The sequence below is a fragment of the Lytechinus variegatus genome, chromosome 5 (assembly GCF_018143015.1).
Source record: "Lytechinus variegatus isolate NC3 chromosome 5, Lvar_3.0, whole genome shotgun sequence".
Classification (NCBI taxonomy): Eukaryota; Metazoa; Echinodermata; class Echinoidea; order Temnopleuroida; family Toxopneustidae; genus Lytechinus; species Lytechinus variegatus.
In genome coordinates, this window is record NC_054744.1 from 4,597,117 (window position 1) to 4,618,599 (window position 21,483).

Sequence of the window (21,483 nt, forward strand, 5' to 3'; positions counted from 1 at the left end):
AATAAACAACTCATATGCACATGACTTCATAAATACATAAATTTTGCTTGGGTGCTGATTCAAAGGTAATTTCTAACAATGGGGCATCATCAATCCAATCAACCACCACTATGGAAAGCCAGCAACATCAACATTTAAAATGCATGTTTGTTCAAAATATTTTCTAAAAATGATATATAATCATACATTGTTTTCTTGAATAAAAACTGTGCTTCTAAACAAAGTATATAGTGCAAATTTCCTGTAAAATATTACGACATTGATGGCTTTTCATAGAAATGAGGTTGATCGGATCAATCGTAACTCTTTGCAAGACGGGACCCTGAAATCCCGCCCACAAGGTTTTTCAGAAACGCCACTCATTATGTCAATGAATACTTCTTTGAAGCTCCACCTAAATGTACATGTATGTCTGACGTGTGTTACAATGTACAGATTTTTGAAAGCGGCAAGATCTACATTCAGGTAGCACTGCCTATGCAGTCAAAATCTATGATCTTGGGGAAACATTTTAGAAATGGTAAACAACACATGCTTTGCATAATCTTGTCTGAAATATTTGCATCAACTACTAAAAAGGCATTAGTTAATATGTCAGATCAAATTACGCAAACTCAACTGTACATGTACATTTGATGTCTGTTTAAAAATGCATGTGTTCTGAAAATTGGATTACATGTACTTGGTATCATATGCTTCTTAATAATACTTGAGAGTTAATAGTGCACTGCACAATAATGGTAATTATTCAATGTAAAAACTGCAATGACATCAATAACTGTCATGTACTGTTTATGCTTGAAAAGTATGGAAGAAATCATGTTCCATGAAAAGGATCACATGACATTGAATTAAGTATCTGGTGTGATGTCACAATGATTTGTGGCCATTTTGGTCAATGATGACAATGATTACTTACTGATATTCAGTTTGGATATCATAACCTACAAAAAATATAGATTTGGGGATTTGGTTTTGTCAGAGAATTCTGTTTCAAATTCACATAGGATCGAGTCACAAAATGCTGTATGTGTCAACTGTTTCGACAAATACGTGCATGCATTTAGTTTGGTGTATATGTGTGCGTGTACATTATTGAAATAAAGATTATATACATTGAGAGACTTAATAAGGAGGTGAGTCGCACTCAACTTTTTTTCTCCCTCTCTACTGCACATGATACATTATGCATCACTGCACTGGTGACATTACTATGGCCATCTTCTGTGAAGGCACTAAAAGTCGTTTCACAGTGGCTTTCGCACATCTACATTATTTTCCCTTCTTGAGGATTTATAGTGAAGGAAAGCAGCTCACCAGATTCCTGTGTGAATGACGCGGCTTAGAACTAGGCAAGGTGCCTGACTACCATCGCCATTTAAAAATGACTTTAAATCACACTTGGCCTTCACGGACAAGTCCTTCGGGGATAGACAGTATGTCCTCATCCATAAGATGTGACTATGCCACAAAATCTGGTTCAGATTTTCGTAGACTTCGTAAAAAGAAGACAGAAAACTTTTAATACTTTGTGCAATACAGCATGATAATGATAGCGATCAATAAGATTTTTGTCTTTTACATCCGTCGTAAGAAACGATAGCAAGCATTGTCCACCTTTCAAGTCTAGCGGCGTTACTCACATGATTTTCTAACTGGGGTCGAAGGTCACAAGACACATAATGGTGGTGTATGCATGGGCCGTGTTGGAAAGCATCAATTTGTCAATGTCTCTGCCGGCTGTCAAGTTTAAGCAGCCAATCTCCCCGCCTCCAAAGAAACCGAACAAAGGAGTGTCCGGGAAGAGCTTATGGAACTCTTCGCTTTCCACATTGTCCTCTCCGTAGAAGTGCGCCCCCCTTCCGGCACAGGCAAACATGAAGCCCAGGCTGTAGTTGGGCCTGATAGGAAGGTTGGCTTCTTTCAGCCTGGCGATGGCAGCATTCGCTTCCGTCCGTGTCCTGACCTGCTCGTTGAGAAGTACTGAAATGGCCTTCACATTGGTTCCTGAGAACGTTACTCCTATCACTCCAGACGATTCCTCGGATCTGTCATATATAAAGAAAAATCATTGGTAACTTGATTTTCTACCAATCAACAGCGCGCATTTGGGACTTCCGATTAATTTTTTTTTACTTGCGTTTAAATGCAAGTCTTTCTGCAATGGACAACAGATGATACATGTACGTAAGTACACATGTAAGACACTTACATGTAATTGCCCCTCATCAAAGCTTTACTCATGCTTGAATTTTAAATGGAGAATTAAGACTGATAACTCACTTTGAGCAGATTCCTTTACTCAGCAACCTGTTGACGATCCCTCCGGCGATGACAGGATTCTTCTTGGCCTTGTCCTGGAAGAGCCTCTGAAGCTCAGCTGCTGCTTGCTGGACACCCGATATGAAGCCCCATCCGAAGAGCAAGACACACTGGGTATCGTTGGGGGAGATCCCTGCCTCCAGCCATCGCTGCCAGAGCTCCTCCTTGTAGCCTCCCTGAAGGAGTTTGGGGGAGATGGGCAGGAGCTGGGTCTGGACGCCGGGGATGCTGGGGAAGAGGACGCAGGTTGCTGCCCCGTCACCCTCGCTCTCATTACCGGGTTTTGTGCTCGCACTATCCATGGGTCCTATTTGTGGCAAAAATAAACATAAAAGGTGGTTTTCTGATAGCTATGGTAGTGCTAAACCCGAGTTAACTTAACAGACCTCTCCTTTGTAGAGTGGTCATGGTGTGACTCTGTGCTAATAATATGAGAAGCTGGAAATGCTCAAAACTTGTAAAAATTGAATGTTTCTTAATATTCACCATGCTCTTTTATCTGGCTCTAACAATGCAGAAAACTATTCTCAGACAGTAATGCTGCAGTAACATTTCCCCTATGTCGGCCGTACGGCGAGTCGACAACAGCCATTTTAACATTTTTTTGTACCAGCTACATGTATGATTTGATTAGAATTAGATATAACGGCTGTCTTTAAAGGTCAAGTCCACCTCAGAAAAATGTTGATTTTAATCAATAGAAAAAAATCAGACAAGCACAATGCTGAAAATTTCATCAAAATCGGATGTAAAATAAGAAAGTTATGACATTTCAAAGTTTCGCTTATTTTCAACAAAATAGTTATATGAACGAGCCAGTTACATCCATATCAGAGAGTCGATGATGTCACTCACTCACTATTTCTTTTGTTTTTTATTGTTTGAATTATACAATATTTCAATTTTTACAAATTTGACGATTAGGACCTCCTTGCCTGAAGCACAAAATGTTAAAACAATGGAATTCCACATGTTCAGGGAGGAATGAAACTTCATTTCACATGACAATGACGAGAAAATAAAAATATTTCTTATAATAAAATACAAAAGAAATAGTGAGTGAGTGATGTCATCACCTCTCTCATTTGGATATAACTGGCTCGTTCATAATAACTATTTTGTTGAAAATAAGCAAAACTTTAAATGCCATAACTTTCTTATTTTACATCCGATTTTGATGAAATTTTGAGTGTTATGCTTGTTGAATTTTTCTATTTTTATTTAAATCAAGTTTTTGTTGGGGTGGACTTGTCCTTTAAATCTATTCCAAATAAACGATTTAATTTATTACTTACCTGCAACCCCCGGAGTCATGAGGCTCAGGAATACACAATCTTGAGGGAGCAGAGATTTGAAATAATCTACGACCTCCTGTGATTTCGCAGGCCCTACATCTTCTGAATTCTTTCTCTTCTGGCCTGTACCCCTGTAGTCCGAACCCTTGGAGTACTCCGTGAACATCAAAGCAAACTTTGGGACCGGCCCCATTGACTGTGAGAAATGAACAGGGGGGTTTTATATATCAAACATACATTCCAGTTGTGGCAAAGATCTCAAAATTGAGTTCATAGTACTTACAGAATCCCATAAAATGACTATCCAAGCGTTTGTCGTACATATAAGATTCTGGTAGAAAAAAGATGTATACTGTAACTGCTAAGAAAGTATCCAAAATAGTATGGCTTCCCATCCAAGTGTTGGGTCTTTCTCCAAGCAATAATACTGTTTCACACATTAGAATGTGAAGAATGAGTATTTAATTCTTTAATTGCCAAGATGTACCGATTTTGTGTAAATAAGGTGTATCACTATACTACGAAGCACTGCTAAATAGGGATCTAATTCTATGTTACGTAACAATCATCATAATACCTTTGAATATCACTGACAATGGCTGCAATGGCATAAATAGCAAAGAAATTTGGGGGGGTGCCTAACATAGATTATGGAGTCAAATTTCTCAAAAGCTGTGAGTGAGCAAAAAGTTTACCATTTCAAACTTAAGATCCAATAGACTAATTACATGTACATGATATTCAGAAAACGGATATAATTCACCCTTTTCTCCGTTTTCTATATTTTTTTACATGTTCATGGAGTTTTTTTTTTTTTTTTTGGGGGGGGGGGGTTCAGGGTCAAGTGCCCCAAGCCCCCACCCCTATCTAGATACCAGTGGGTAGCTTCTGCACTTTTACCTGTGTCATTTGCTGAAGGTAATGTCCAAAAAAACCCAAAGGATGTGATATCCTGTCGTTGGTAGCGTGAGATAATTTCAGTTCAGACACCCAGTTGAGATCTTGCCGCCGAGATAAGGTCCGATTGGCTTGTTTCTGCCACACCTTACAAACTCTACATTTCAAATGAAAAACAAAGAAAAAAAAACTACAGTTCCTAGCTTCGATTCTGAAATAAAATGATTTCAGAATAAAATCTTGTATCATTTTTCTTTAGGGTAGTCTAATTTGAGAACATGGTTTAGTTGATTCCACCTGGGTAAAGTGCATGTGCCAATTATTTACAGAGTGCTGTATTACATAATTGAGCCAGTAGACCTTGTGATTGTATTTTGATAGTTTTTATAAATCCAATATAATATATATATATATATAATACAGTAGTGGTAGTAGCAGTAGTAGTATTAGTACTAGTATAAGTATTAGTGGTAGCAATAGTATTAGTATTAGTAGTGGTAGTAGCAGTAGTATTATTATTATTAGTAGTAATAGTAGTAGTAGTAGTAGTAGTAGTAGTAGTAGTAGTAGTAGTAGTAGTAGTAGTAGTAGTAGTAGTAGTAGTAGTAGTAGAAGAAGTAGTAGTAGTAGTAGTAGTATTAGTAGTAGTAGCAGTAGTAGTAGTAGTAGTAGTAGTAGTAGTAGTAGTAGTAGTAGTAATAGTAGTAGTACTTAGTAGTAGTAGTAGTAAGAGGAGTAGGAGAAGTACATGTAGTAGAATAGTAGAAGTATTACATGTAGCTGTCACAGCAGCAGCAGTAGTAGAAGGAGCGGTAGTAGAAGTAGTAGTAGTAGTAGAAGTAATAGTAGTAACTAGTAGTAGTAGCCGTAGTAGTAGCAATAGTAGTAACTAGTAGTATAGTAGTAGTACGTAGTAGTAGTAGTAGTAGTAGTAGTAGTAGTAGTAGTAGTAGTAGTAGTAGTAGTAGTAGTAGTAGTAGTAGTAGTAGTAGTAGTAGTAGTAGTAGTAGTAGTAGTAGTAGTAGTAGTAGTAGTAGTAGTAGTAGTAGTAGTAGTAGTAGTAGTAGTAGTAGTAGTAGTAGTAGTAGTAGTAGTAGTAGTAGTAGTAGTAGTAGTAGTAGTAGTAGTAGTAGTAGTAGTAGTAGTAGAAGAAGAAGTAGTAGTAGTAGTAGTAGTAGTAGTAGTAGTAGTAGTAGTAGTAGTAGTAGTAGTAGTAGTAGTAGTAGTAGTAGTAGTAGTAGTAGTACTTAGTAGTAGTAGTAGTAAGAGGAGTAGGAGAAGTACATGTAGTAGAATAGTAGAAGTATTACATGTAGCTGTCACAGCAGCAGCAGTAGTAGAAGGAGCGGTAGTAGAAGTAGTAGTAGTAGTAGAAGTAATAGTAGTAACTAGTAGTAGTAGCCGTAGTAGTAGCAATAGTAGTAACTAGTAGTAGTAGTAGTAGTAAGTAGTAGTAGTAGTAGTAGTAGTAGTAGTAGTAGTAGTAGTAGTAGTAGTAGTAGTAGTAGTAGTAGTAGTAGTAGTAGTAGTAGTAGTAGTAGTAGTAGTAGTAGTAGTAGTAGCAATAGTAGTAACTAGTAGTAGTAGTAGTAGGAGTAGTAGTAGTAGTAGTAGTAGTAGCAGTAGTAGTACTTAGTACTTAGTAGTAGTAGTAGTAATAGTAGTAGTAGTGGCAGTAGTAGAATTTGTAGCAGTAGTAATAGTAGTAGTAGTAGTAGTAGTAGTAGTAGTAGTAGTAGTAGTAGTAGTAGTAGTAGTAGTAGTAGTAGTAGTAGTAGTAGCAGTAGTAATAGTAGTAGTAGTAGTAGTAGTAGTAGTAGTAGTAGTAGTACATGTAGTAGTAGCACAGTGGTACATGTAGGAATACCAGTTCAAAACTATCCTTTCTGGGGATTTATTTAACAATTTCTAACCCAGCATCAGCATGCAGCAATGGAACTTAGCACTGGATCTCAGGATCTCGATGTGTACGATAAACGCATCAGGTGAGAGAGGGCACAGTGATTAGAAAGAAAGTTCTGTCGAATAGTACTACTTGGCAAATTGTAAAGATTGATGATCATCATTTTATAAAGTAAAAGAAGAAAACAAAAGTTCTGATGATAATGATACTAATCTGAGTATGATGATGATGAATAATTAATAATGACAACAAATACTATTACAGTTATTATCATTAGCATTGTCATAACATGGAAATAAGAAAGGGGGGGTCCAAATGGGGAGGAAAGAGCAACCATTAGTACAGAGGATAAGTAAAGAAAAGGAAATATAAATAACAGGATTCGATTTAATGATTGGCCCAGATGGCCTTTTATTTGCATCCAAGAATGAAATCATATGATCAAACATAATAAAACAATATTTAAAAATATTATAAAAATCATGTCTCTCCAGTCCCCATACACCACAACAGCTACAGGCCACACAGATCTTCTTTTTTTTACAAAAAAAATAAACCAGGGACAGGGAGTCAGGGTGACCAAAATAATGTTGATTATTGTTAATCATGACATGACCACTCTCAGTGTCATGATTTGATGAATTGAACTGTCTTCCCTGTGATTTGTGAATTTGAAAATTAGGAAGTAGTTTAAGTCATGTTTTTCACTCACCTGGCACAAGTATTGAGCTCCTTCGCAGTGAGGAAGCCGAATGTTCTGTTGATAAACTCGAGACATTCCGTCATAACCCACGAAAACGCATCCACGGTCATCTCCTCACTGGGATCACCGCCCTCATCACGGTCACCGCTGCCCTCTGGCTCTGGCTCGGCTTCGTGCTGAGTCTTGATCTCGTCATTTTCCTCTATTTCTGCTTGATTGTCCATTATTTCCACACTGGGACTTTTACTAGTTTTAGTAGGAAAGGCATGACAGGGTTCAAAATCAGTACTATGCCTACTTGTGTTCGTTGGACTCGTGGGAGAGTACGATCCTGATCGCGATGTTGATAGCTGCCTGGCCAGTCGCTGAGCGAGCTTCATGTTTACATGAACTCGGTCTCGAGGACGTCTGTCCAGTAGTAAACAACAAAGAGCCTTGACCAAATTGCGGCCAGCTGAACACACCCTGCCTGGTCTGAAATAAGCGGTTATTTTTATGGTGTCTCTAAGGATAAATTCAATCGGACGAAATACTTCTAAAGTACACGGGAAATACCCGTGCTTTGAAAGCCCACCACGATCAACAATAAAACAAAAAGAACTTTAAAAACGGGGAAAAGATCACAATTATACTGATATTTTCTTTAAAACTTTAGGTAAAAAATGAACATATTTCGAAATTTTGAGGGGGTCTATTAAGAGAAAAATGAAAGAAAAGAAAGGGAAAAGGGAGAAATTTTATTTTCTAAATTTGTCAAAATCTTTCAGAAAATTGATTATAACTTTACATGAAGTGGTCATTTCTTTTTGGCTCGCTTGCAACTTTTTAGAAATTTTGCTTCATACACCATGTTTAGCCCCTCAAATTGGTCCATTATGCCGCTGATCATGCGCCTCAATACTTATTTTTAATTAATTGTTATTTTGTTCCTCGAATATTAAGGTTCCACTGCAAAGTATGGTTTGACTGCCTCATGACATGCATGCTGATTTGATTAAAGGGATGGTCCGGGCTGAAAATAACTATACCTTAATACATGTATAGAATAGAATGACTGAGAAAAATGCTGAAAAATTCATCAAAATCAGATAACAAACATAGTTATTTTGTGAAAACAGTCGTCATCATGGGCTGATGATGTCACATCCCCACTTTCCATTTTGTTATGTTATTACATTAATTATTTTCATTATTTCATACTTGTGAATAACATGTCTATATACTCAATAATGAAATAAGTTAGTTTGCAGCAATAAATGCACTAAATCAGTTGTCAATCTAATTTTTCTAGTTCTTTGAGGAAATTTTGTGAATAAACCCAATTTCTAGCCCACCTAATGAATATTCATGACGACTATTTTCAAAAAATATTGCTAAACTTTAATTTGTTATCTGATTTTGATGAAATTTTGCTTTGTGAATTGTACTCTATCTACTATGCTACAAATATTTTCAGCCAGAACCATCTGAGCTTAAATCTGATATGATGAAATTTAAAAAATGTCATTTTAATATTTGTTCAGTGTGAAAATGAAGAAATCTGATCATCATAAATTAATTAAAGATATCCAATTTATTTAACGTGTGATCAGGGCAGATCTAGCTATATAGCTAGGGGGGGGGGTGACTAGTTGGTTTTGACCCAAATTAAGAGCCCAAGCTGGAATTGGTCCTTGCAGAGCTATATAGGGGCACAATATGCCGTAGCATATCCTCGGAGCGAGCGAGCGAAGTGCCATGGCCCGCGCTGGGGGGGGGGGGGTGAGTGTTGAGGCCGGTGCCTATCCCCTGCACTTTACGTACATGGCCTAGAATTGTTGGGACTCAAGTTTGGATTGTGTAAAACTGGACTTTACCTTGGGAATTTTTAGGTCTTTAAGTTTCACTGTGAACGAAGTACTGTCCTTAAATTTTTTTAAAAAAATCTTCATTATACTGCGCAGCTATAAAGAGCGATGAGCCTAATTTCATAATATCACAATATGAATAACTGATCGAGGTTTTCACATATTAAATTTTGTATTATATATGCTTATAGTTAAATGTCAGAAGTCTTATCCATTGTCATTTCAGGAACACTTGAAATATATGCTGCAGGAGCACGGGCCGTGGAAGGCGGGGGGCCGGGGGAGGCTGCGCAGCCTGGCCCCCCCCCCCACTTTTTTCCAGTACGTACAGTGTACACAAATGTAAAAATTACCTTTGTGATATTTTGCATGGCCAGCCCCCCCCCCAACGTTTGGCTACCCCCCTACAGCTACATTGAAAATCGTTCCCCGGCCCCCCGGGGGGGGGGGGGGGGGGGGGGGGCTCGCTTCGCCGCACCCGTGTTATTTTTTTATCAATGACTCATTTACAAATTCTATCGATAATTTCAGCTGCCAACTCATTTTTGTGAACGCAACACTACAAACAGCCGAACAGCAATATCATTTCCCTTAAACAGTTTGGACACGTTTTATTCATTTTACGAGGAGCTTGTAAGTATTTGGTATGCATCGTTATTTATCAACATAGTAAAATTTCAACTATTTTTAGACAGTGAGTTATTCAAAACCGATATAGACGCGGCCGATCAATGTGTCATTGTGTTTTTACCAGTCCCATGTGCTTTATTTTATGTAAGGTGTCTGGGTTACATCTGTGGTGGTCTGTGCTTAATGCTTGCGACTAGATAGTAGATTGCGTGGTGGGAGTTGGAGTGGCTGCCTGGGCCTGGGTATAGAAAAACGTTAATTCAATAACCATAACCCACAGGTCTTCCTCCCCCAAGCCCCCCCCCCCCCCATCGGCCATCCAGGCCCAAATCCACCCCGGTAGGAATAAAAAAAAATAAAATAGAAAAATGTTACTTCACTAAGCTAAGATGTCATTATGGTTGTTGCAGAGTTAGAATAGATGTTCTAACTTTTAATGACCTATTACCCACTCACACAACATGCGAGGTTAGTAATACTAACCTCGCACAACGCATGTGATTTCATAGTGGACTTTGACGTTTTCATTCATCACACGAAAATGAGGGAATAAAACACGCAAAACCTTTCAGTATTTCTCCACTGTGGTAATCTTTATTGAATGATTTAAGGTCGTTTTAAAAAGGAATTGGAAATTATCTATAAAAGTGATTTATCGCTTACCTCCAAGTCTCAACCAGGATACTCCGTTCGATACGTCCTTAGACCTTGATACTGCGGTGGAAAATACGCAAACAACAATCGAAAAGCAATTTTTCCTATCGAACATTCTCGATTCAAGTCGTCAGCGCATAATAGGAAATTGTACCAAAAATCAACAGGTTGCATCTCGTGTATATAATTATTGGTAAAGTACGCCATTTTTTGACAAGATGATGATGAAAGTGGATTGAACGAGCAAGAAAATAATGCTGATCGCCTAGAATGCAGCTAGCACTTTGCAAAACCGTAAACAGTAGGCACTTAAGAACCAAGTTTGAAAGGACACTCGTATTGAATACGCACGACCACGATCTAATGAATATTCATCGGCGAGAGTGACGTAATTTTACGAGTATCCTTTCAAACTTGGTTCTTAAGTGCCTACCGGCTTGTGAATAATATCGCGAGCCCTCTTTAGGCAAAAACTGATATCCACGCTGAGCAGGAGGTATGTACGTGAAGATCACGAAAAATGCTCTTATTTTATTAAAAAAAAAACAGCAAAGAGAAGTCAACAAACGATCCATATGGTTCGGTAAGTGTCATAGCACAATTAGAATTCTTAGCTATGATGTAAAGTCATAGTTATTTTAGTAAAAAGGGTGTAAAAGATTCGCGTGCACCAGGTGCATTTAAATCCTTCGCATGCGAGATGATTTGAAACCATGGGTGCCTATTACCATGATTACATGGTCCCCAATGTGGGCTTGGTGGAGTAAAAAAAAAGCCTTAGACATAAGGACATACTTATCAAGACATGGTAATGATTTGGATGAGGATATCCTTGACCAATTATCTCTTTATCTTTGAAACTTTTAATATTCTTCTTGGCTGTTTTCAAAGTCAGCAATACAAATTGTGCCGGTCTGAAAATGAGGATTAATTGTTCTTGAAATGAAACAAGGTCAAGGATATCCTCATCCAAGACAAATCATTACCATGTCTTGATAAGTAAAGTTTGTCCTTATGTCTTGAGCTTTTTTTTTTACTCCACCAAGCTCACATTGGGGACCATGTAATCATGGTAATAGGTAATTAAAAGTTAGAACATCTATTCTAACTCTGCAACAACTTAGTAAGAAACATTTTTTATCTATTTTATTTTTTTATTCCTACTGGGATGGATTTGGGCCTGGATGGGGGGGGGGGGCTTGTTGGGGGAGGAAGACCTGTGGGTTATGGTTATTGAATTAACATTTTTCCATACCCAGGCAGCCTCCCCAACTCTCATCCAGGTTTTATTTTCTATAATGGAAAATTGTAGTTGATCTTCTCTTTACTTTGTAACTCTGTACTCTCAATGTTTTGAAATGCCAAAGAGATTAAGTTAATTAAGTGTGACTGTGCAGTGAGTGAACTGAAATACTTTTCTTTTCTATTTTCTAAGCAGATGCTGATCGTTGAAGGAAGAAAAACACTACAGGTATGTGGAAGACTTTGGTGGATATTTGCCTAACGGGTATTATAGCAACACTCTTAATACTCAACATAAATACGATGACAGTTCTTGGGTAAGTTTTTTTTTTATGAACGATGGTGATGAAAGTGACAGTGATAACAATAGTGATTATGATAATGGTAGGCCTAATGATAATTTGTACATGATGTAGATAATGGCAAGATGATTATAATGATGAATATGGTATAGATTATCGATGACAATAATACTATTAATGATATTAAAAGTAAAAGTTTTAGTGGATTCAGGATTTTTGAATATATGTGGATGTAGATAATGGCAAGATGATCATAGTGATGATAATGGTATAGATTGTTGATGACAATAATACTATTAAAGGAGAATGAAACCTTTGGACCAAGATAGCTTGTGTGAAAACAGAAAAATCAAAGAAACAGATCAACGAAAGTTTGAGAAAAATCAGACAAATAATGAGAAAGTTATGAGCTTTTGAATATTGCGATCACTAATGCTATGGAAATCCTCACATTGGCAATGCGACAAAGATGTGTGATGTCACTCTTGAACAACTCTCCCCATTACTTTAGTATATATTTCACTTAAATTGCCTCTTTTATTACATCTATCAGTAGAACATGTATTCTTTCTATAGGAGGGCATGTAATACAGATTTTTAAAGAATACATCATGGATAAAGAGTTTGTATCACCATACGAAAAAAGCAAAAAGACACATTTTCAGGGTATTTCATAGTCCATCAAAGGGAAAGTTGTTCATGTGTGACATCACACATCCTTGCCGTGTTGCCAATGGGAGGATCTCCATAGCATTAGAGATTGCAATATTCAAATGCTCATAACTTTCTCATTATTTGTCTGATTTTTTTCAAACTTTCTTTGTTCTTATTCTTTGATTTTTCTGTTTCGACACAAGCCTACTTGTTCCAAAGGTTTCATTCCCCTTTAATGATATTAAAAGTGATAGTTTTAGTGGATTTAGGATATTTACATATAGATGGGGAAGGGGATGTAGAATCCCACTTTGAAAATATAGGGGCACAGATAAACTATATTAAAGGGGTACTGCAGGCGGAAATATAATTTGAACCGGTAAAGAAATATCAGACAAACCTAACTCTATAAATTTCATCAAAATCGGATAACAAGTTATGACATTTTAAAGATTTCCATTATTTTGGTAAAATGTTCTATGCATGTCTTCATGAATATTCAATGAGCAAGCTGATGTCATACACATATCCCCACTTGTTCTACATATTAATAGGAGTGGGCTATAAATGGGTGATTTTTGGTTTTACTGTGGGAACAGTTTTTTTGTGTTCCTTTTACCTTATCTCAACATGAAATGACAATATTTTTTGTCTCGGGTCCGAGAAAAAAGTGTGCCGGTCCAAAATCCAAAATGGCCGCCAAAACCACCCAAAATCACAGTTTTTGCCACAACTTCTTTATTTGGTGGTCTTTTTCTCTGGTTTTGGTGTCTATTCATATGTTTTAGGGGGCAGGCAATTTGTTTTTCCTGTAATTAGCACTTTTAAACCATTATTTGTGGAGTTAAAAGGTAATTATACCTAAATTTTCCAATTTTTATAGCCTTTTTTTCAGACAAATGTAGGTTTTATTGTCCTGGAGTTCTTGGATATTAGATGGTACGAGGTCAGCAATAGCAAGCAGCTTCATAGAGCTATATTGCTTTTATTCCTCTACTGTGGGTTTTACGGATATTTGTGAAATATATCTTATTAAATAAAAAAAATGTTAATTATCCATAGGGGCAATACAGTATACAATGTAGTGTTACTGTACATACTACACTGCATATTTCCATGCATTGACCACCATGACATATGACAAGGCCTGTATATAAACTATAGTGTCATAGAAATAAGCTCTTAAGGTTTAAAATTAGATTGTGAATTGTGAATTTGATTGCTTGTCAGCTGATGTACATGATGAAACCAGCAATGTGAATTTCACATAAAATATCACATATCATATATGTACATCACATATCTACATGTAGCCATATCTTCTTCATTTGGAGGCTTTTTTTACCTGGTTGTGGTGTCTCACTGGCCTATGTTTATGGGGTCAGGTAACTATATAATCATGGTAATGTTGATCAACAGCCAATCAGAACCAAGGATTCCATGTAAGCTACCATTAAGTTAACATAATGGTAAATTTTTATGCAACGGGACCCAGAATATCTACAGTGTAAATGCCATGATGTGGGGTTAATTACCTTTCTCCGCCCCCTGAATTAGGATATTTGACAAAACATGTCCTCAGTTTCTGAGACAAAACATATCTTCAATTTCTAAGGCATCTAATTCTAAACCTAAGGGCTCATTTCTACATGTATAACACTACAGTTTATACATGCCTTGTCATGGTGGCCAATGCATTTATGCAGTGCAGTATATGTACAGTACATTGAATACTGTATAGCCACTATGGATAATTAACATTTTTTTATTTAAGATATATTTCACAAATATCCGTAAAACCCATAGTAGAGGAATAAAAGCGATATAGCTCTATGAAGCTGCTTGCTATTGTTGACCTCGTACCACCTAATATCGAAGAACCCCAGGACGATAAAATCTACTTTTTGGCTGAAAAAAGGCTATAAAAATTGAAAAATTTAGGTACAAAAATTACCTTAACTCTACAAATAATGGTTTAAAAGTATTAATAATAGGAAAAACAAATTGCCTGCCCCCAAATACATATGAATAGACACCAAAACCAAAGAAAAAGACCACCAAATAATGAAGTTGTGGCCAAAACTGTGATTTTGGGTGGTTTTGGCGGCCATTTTGGATTTTGGCCCGGCACACTTTTTTCTCGGATCCAAGACAAAAAATATTGTCATTTCATGTTGAGATACATTACAAGGAATAAAAAAAAACTGTTCCCATATTGAAATTACAAAAAAAGTATTTTTGACCCATGTACATGTATAGCCCACTCCTAATATTAAACATGAAATTATGTTTAATTCAAATTTTGTCTTCCAAGAATAAAAAAAAATGGATTAAAATCTAATTTAATGCATGAGATATTCATTACTGAAACTTATTTTATTATATTGGGGAAATATCAAACACACATGTAATGAAATATGAAATAAGTACTGAATGATTTCATGTAATACATAAAAAGAAAGTGGGGATGTGACATTATCATCCCACCTTATTCATGATGATATACACAATGTTTTCACAAAATATTGCTAAATGTGAGAATCCAATTAGTTTGTCATCCATCATCAGATTTTGATGAAATTTTCAGCATTATGCTCAGTGAATTTTACTCTATTTATTAAAAAAGATTATTTTCAGCCTGGAGTACCTCTTTAATAAAATAAACCCCTCAAAAAAAGTTTTGCAACTCAGTTTTGGGGGATGATATCTTTTTGGTTAATGAAGTATAAAAGATGAAACTGGTATCATTGGAAAGCTAAATTATTCTTCTTTACAATGACATGCCATTTGCTGTGATTATGTAATCATGGAATATGCAATCACCCTGAACATCGAGAAAAGTCAGAAGTGAAATGTTGCAAAATGCATTGATTTCTAACAAGAGTCTCCATTTCTATAGAATTTCCACCATGCAGGTGACAGTGAATGCACTCGGTCCATCATCGAAACAATTGGAAATTCGCTATTGCAAACGACGCATTTTGCAACATTTCATGTCTAACATTGCTGCGTATTATCATGTCTGTGTATTTCATGATAACACTAGCATTACAAATGACACATGACTGTAAAGAAGAATAATCATGCTTTCTAAATATACATGTATCACTTTTACAAATGATGATGGCACACTAAGAAATTTATTAGCACTCAAACTTGCAGTTTGAGTTGCAGAACTCAAACATGACATGGCAACGAATTTTGCAACATTTCATTTTTTACATTGCTGCATATTTATCATGTCTGTGTATTTCATGATAACACTAGCATTACAGATGACACATGATCGTAAAGAGGAATAATCCTACTTTCCAATGATACCACTTTTAAATATGATTATGGCACACTAAGAAATTTATTAGCACTCAAACTTGAGTTGCGGAATTTTAATTGAGGGGTTTAGTTCATTGGGCAGTTCTCGTAATATATAGAGGGGACACATAGTGAAAACATCATTATCAGAAGATTGATCATTGAGGAGAGAAAACTGATGGATAAAGTGGAGGAGGATAAAGATTCAAACACTAAAATATCATTTCAGACATATACAAGATTTTCTCTGCAAAGAGGTAAATGTTGTGGTCAATATTAAAGTATGATTTTTTTTCAATTTTCAGATGTATTATTTGTTTGTTTACTTACTCAGCAATCCTTCCATCTGTCCGCCTGCCCGCCCCTCTGGCCTCTGTCCATCCAAACCATCCCTCCTTCCACCCACCTCCATCCATCCAAATATTGCCCAGCAACACAGGCTGAAGGGGTCAGTTTACAAATGGAAACACAATATGATTGCACAACAAACTCAAACACAACCTACAGTATGAATTGTATAAACAAAAATGAAACTCTACTTGTATGATGTGTATTTCGTGAAAGGAAAAGTAATGGAAAGAAAGTCCCAGAAATTTTAATGATATTACTTTATTTTCATCTTACCATCGTTAGTGCTCCAGTAGAAGATCGAGAGGAGAGGGGAGAGCAGGAGAATGAGAAGGTTGAATTCCAGAAGACAGAAGAAGTAGGGTCACCGACGCCGTGCTGGGAAACAGAAAATTTTACATACATTGGATCCTGTGATCCATGCCACCTTTTAGCATCGGTATGTGGAATGAAAATAGAAATATAAGAAAGGAAAAAGGAAACTAAACTTGTTGGCCCGTATTCTGAAGTCAGGTTTGAATTAAACTCAGGTTTAAAGTTGTGTAAATATGGACAGCCAATTGTGACATAATCACTAACAGTAGAGATATCATACTTTCAGCTCATTCGGCTCTCAAATCATTCATAATTGTGTAGGAAGTATAAATACATGATTGTCTTCACCATCGATGAATCAGGAAAGAGCACAGTATTCATAAAAAAACGTACAACTTGATATTTTGATACTTTTGGCTTCCCATACTTAGACCACAACTTTAAACCTGAGTTTAACTTTACCCCACTTCAGAATACGGGCCCTGGGGTGTAACTTTAAGAGATATGATTGGTATTGACAGCTAATTTTAATTAACTATATACATGTATGGTTTGTCCAGTTATGCTTAACTGTACTATTGATTGAACAGCTATATATTATGTTACATGGACCTGATCCTGTTTCAGAAAACAACTAATGATTTGAATCTTCAATGATTATGGTGATTTGGAATCAAACTACCTACAATGAAAATTGTGAATTTGACCAGTTGGCTGTTGATCCACAATGAAAATGTGTCCATAATTGTAGTCTTTTATGAAATAGGCCTCTGGGTTTATACATGTATGTGAACGGGATGTTCTGGGAAATCAGATTTAAAGATTTATCCATTCTGGTGAATGCAATGGAAACCTTGCTGCTGAATGCTGTTGCTATTATAAAAAAAGAGACATTCTGATTAGTGACTGGTTAGGCCATTGTATGACTGGAACTACACCAACCCACATTAAGTTTACTTATTTGACATCACCTTTGTATACAGAAGTACGTTATCACTTTCATCCTGTGAATGTTGATCTTGTGTTAATCTCATGAATTATTAATGTCAAGGATTTCTATTACACTTGCGACAGTGCACCAAATTTTTCATTTTTGTCTCACCTGCGAAGCAAAGTGAGACTATAGGCGCCGCTTTTCCGACGGCGACGGCGGCGGCGTCAACATCAAATCTTAACCTGAGGTTAAGTTTTTGAAATGATGTCATAACTTAGAAAGTATATGGACCTAGTTAATAAAACTTGGCCATAAGGTTAATCAAGTATTACTGAACTTCCTATTAGAGTTTCATGTCACATGACCAAGGTCAAAGGTCATTTAGGGTCAATGAACTTAGACCATGTTGGAGGAATCAACATCGAAATCTTAACCTGAGGTTAAGTTTTTGAAATGTCATCATAACTTAGAAAATATATGGACCTAGTTCATGAAACTTGGACATAAGGTTAATCAAGTATCACTGAACATCCTGCATGAGTTTCACGTCACATGACCAAGGTCAAAGGTCATTTAGGGTCAATGAACTTTGGCCGAATTGGGGATATCTGTTGAATTCCCATCATAACTTTGAAAGTTTATGGATCTAATTCATGAAACTTGGACATAATAGTAATCAAGCATCACTGAAAATTTTGTGCAAGTTTCAGGTCTCATGATTAAGGTCAAAGGTCATTTTGGGTCAATGAACTTTGGCCGAATCGGGGGTATCTGTTGAATTACCATCATAACTTTGAAAGTTTATTGGTCTAGTTCATTAAACTTGGACATTAGAGTAATCAAGTATCACTGAACATCCTGTGCGCGTTTCAGGTCACATGACCAAGGTCAAAGGTCAATGAACTTTGGCCGAATTGGGTGTATCTGTTGAATTACCATCATAACTTTGAAAGTTTATGGATCTGATTCATGAAACTTGTACATAAGAGTAATCAAGTATCACTGAACATCCTGTTCGAGTTTCAGGTCACATGATCAAGGTCAAAGGTCATGTAAGGTCAATGAACTTTGGCCATGTTGGGGTTTTTCGTTGAATAACCATCATATCTCTGTAAGTTTATTGGTCTAGTTCATAAAAAAGGGAAATAAGAGTAACCATGTATCACTGAACATCTTGTGCGAGTTAGAGTAGTATTCAAAGTGAGCACTGCTGCTATATTGAACCGCGTGATGCAGGTGAGACGGCCAGAGGCATTCCACTTGTTATGTCTTTTACGCACCGTTAAGTTGTCAATTTTATCATTCTCCTTACAGAAAGTATTTACAGATTCCTGTTCAGAGACAGGATTTCAACAATTAGTTCAATGTACAGAGTCAAATCAACAAGTTTATAAAAGGTGAGTCCCATATTTGACACAACTTTTTTTTGTAATAACACATGAAACATCTTATTCTCATTATATTTGTTATAATGTGAAATGAATTTATTTCTCTCTGGATATGTGGGATATAACCTCTTGTAATTCATGAAGTTGTTCTTTATTGTCAAATCTGTCAAATTGTCAAATCTGCAAAAAGTGAAACATTGTATAATTCAAACAATCAAATACAAAAGAAGTCAGTCACTGAGTGACATCATCGACACGTATCATTTGCACATTTTGTGAAAGTTAATCAAAATTCTAAAATGTCATAACTTATTTTACAAGCGATTTCAATAAAATTTTGAGTCTTAAATTTTGGTGTGATATTTTTCTTGTTTTTGGTACATATATTTTTCTTCTTTTTACTTTAATCAACTTTTGTTTGGTTGCCTTTGAAGATGCATGCCATTCAGATATGAATATTCATGCCTATTGTGTGATTTTATATATGGTAGATCTGTAATTCATTGTTTTGTTTTGATTTCTTTATTTCATACAGTTGTCCCAGATCAAGGGAATTGATAGAAAAATCATTCTGGGTATTTGAAGGAGTGATGTTTTTCGTTGGATTATTTGCCTTTCTGGTTGTATACGTGAGACGAAGAAAGCTCAATCGCGAAGCAGCAGAACGAGTCAGAAAACAGATATCAAACTCAGCTTAAATAGAGACTACTAATGACAGTTATATTTTGATGATGGACCAGGCCAATGAAAGGCATGCAATATTCATCTGTGAGGTTTCATATGGTGTTAAAGATGAAACTGATGGTATACTACATGTATGAGGTCAATTGGAAGACACTACCCCTTAAATGAATTCACCATCAAATGGTCCGGATTGGATGTGGATCAGAATAATGGAGTTTGGCAATAAAAATTGCGTTAAAGGGAAGTTCACCGTCAAAAATTTTATTGTGAAAATAGCAGATAAAAATGATAAAAAATATTGGTAAAGTTTTGAGGAAATTTCAGTAAACATTTTACAAAGTTCTAGAAGTTTATTTCTTTGATTTGTGTCCATCATGTGCAAGCAGCATCCCCATACATCATGTATTTAAAAAAAGTCAATGAAATATCGTTTAAAAAAATTTTTTTTTTATTGTACCTTCAATATATCAACAGACAACTTTTTTTTCACACCCGCTCCTGAAAGCAAAAAAAATTCATTAGGAACTAATAGAAAATTGAAATTCATGCATAATACATTGCATAGCATATGGGGCATTTGCTTGCTAAACAAAAAAAACAACTTGAAATTCTAGTAACTGTCTTAAAGGACAAGTCCACCCCAACAAAAAGTTGATTTGAATAAAAAGAGAAAAAAATCAACTAGCATAACACTGAAAATTTCATCAAAATCAGATTTAAAATAAGAAAGTTATGACAATTTTAATTTTCGCTTAATTTCACAAAACAGTTATATGCACATCCTGGTTGGTATGCAAATGAGGAGACTGATGACGTCAACCACTCACTGTTTCTTTTATATTTTATTGTATGAAATATCCTAATTTTCTCCTCATTGTCAAGTGAAACTGTGATTAATTCCTCCCTGAATATGTGGAATTAGCATTGTTTAATACTATACGATTGTCAAGTCAGTCCCTCTGGTCAAATCTGTAAATAATTAAATATTCTATTATTCAAAAATAAAAAAACAAAAGAAATGGTGAGTGACATACATAATCGACTGACTCATTTGCATGACAGGGTTGTGCATATCACTGTTTTGTGAAAAAATATGCGAAAATAAATTTGTCTTACAACCAATTTTGATGAAATTTTCAGTCTTATGCTAATTTGATTTTTTTCTATTTATTCAAATCAATATTTTACTGGGGTTGACTTGAGAATGGATTTTCCTCAAATTATTACTAGCATTTTTACTATTTTTCTGTTATTTTTACAACAAAATTTTCTTCAGAAGGATCTTGGATACATGTAGATGCCATGCACTTTAAAGCACACAGCAAACAGTCATTCAACGAAGTTTGCTTGAGCGGTAGTGTTCATACTGATCTTTTTAAAGGTCAAGTCCAACTCAGAAAAATGTTGATTTAAATCAATAGTGAAAAATGAGACAATCATAATGCTGAAAATTTTATATAAATCGGATGTAAAATAAGAAAGTTATGACATTTTAAAGTGTTGCTTATTTTTTTACAAAATAGTTCTATGCACAATTTAGTCACATGCAAATGAGAGAATGATGTCCCTCACTATTTTTTTTGTTTTTTATTGTTTGAATTTACAATATTTCAATTTATACAGATTTGACAATAAGGACCAACTTGACTGAACCAAATAATGGTAAAAATGGTAATTCCATATGTTCAGGGTAAAACAAGACTTTGTTTCACATGGCACTGTGGAGAAAATTAGCATATTTCATATAATAAAAATATAAAAGAAATAATATAGTGATGTTATTAGTTCCCTCATTTGCATACTGACCAAGATGTGCATTAACTATTTTGTGAAATTAAGCAAAACTTGTGTCATTGTGTAAAAAAAACGTACTTATTTTAAATCCGATCTTGATGAAATTTTCAGTGTTGTGCTTGTTTAATTTGTCTCTTTTATTCAAATCAACTTTTTGTTGGGGTGGACTTGTCCTTTAATATGGGATAACTTCATGCAGTACTCACTTTTCACCAGCAGGTATTTTCTTAATGATTTGGCTTTAGAAATGTAGAGAGAG

The 21,483-nt window shown here is 35.7% G+C and overlaps 2 protein-coding genes across 4 annotated transcripts; one reads left to right on the top strand and one right to left on the bottom strand.

Moving 5' to 3' along the window:
• Positions 1 to 1,017: 1,017 nt before the first annotated feature.
• Positions 1,018 to 7,587, bottom strand: LOC121415109 (F-box only protein 22-like). Its single transcript, XM_041608205.1, has 5 exons — positions 7,130 to 7,587; positions 4,518 to 4,671; positions 3,618 to 3,813; positions 2,284 to 2,629; positions 1,018 to 2,048 (listed from the first exon to the last, which is right to left on the bottom strand). Exons 1-5 carry the CDS (start codon positions 7,498 to 7,500, stop codon positions 1,652 to 1,654), a joined length of 1,464 nt encoding a protein of 487 aa, XP_041464139.1. The 5' UTR covers positions 7,501 to 7,587; the 3' UTR covers positions 1,018 to 1,651.
• Positions 7,588 to 9,492: 1,905 nt separating this feature from the next.
• LOC121415110 (protein JTB-like) lies at positions 9,493 to 19,902 on the top strand. 3 transcript variants are annotated; one of them, XM_041608208.1, is made up of 5 exons: positions 9,493 to 9,611; positions 11,690 to 11,810; positions 16,395 to 16,548; positions 18,673 to 18,755; positions 19,282 to 19,902. In XM_041608208.1, exons 2-5 carry the CDS (start codon positions 11,725 to 11,727, stop codon positions 19,442 to 19,444), a joined length of 486 nt encoding a protein of 161 aa, XP_041464142.1. In that variant the 5' UTR covers positions 9,493 to 9,611; positions 11,690 to 11,724; the 3' UTR covers positions 19,445 to 19,902. The 3 variants fall into 3 exon arrangements, with proteins under 3 accessions (XP_041464142.1, XP_041464141.1, XP_041464140.1); XM_041608207.1 differs by having other exon boundaries at positions 9,493 to 9,600; positions 11,687 to 11,810; XM_041608206.1 differs by having other exon boundaries at positions 9,493 to 9,600.
• Positions 19,903 to 21,483: the final 1,581 nt, after the last annotated feature.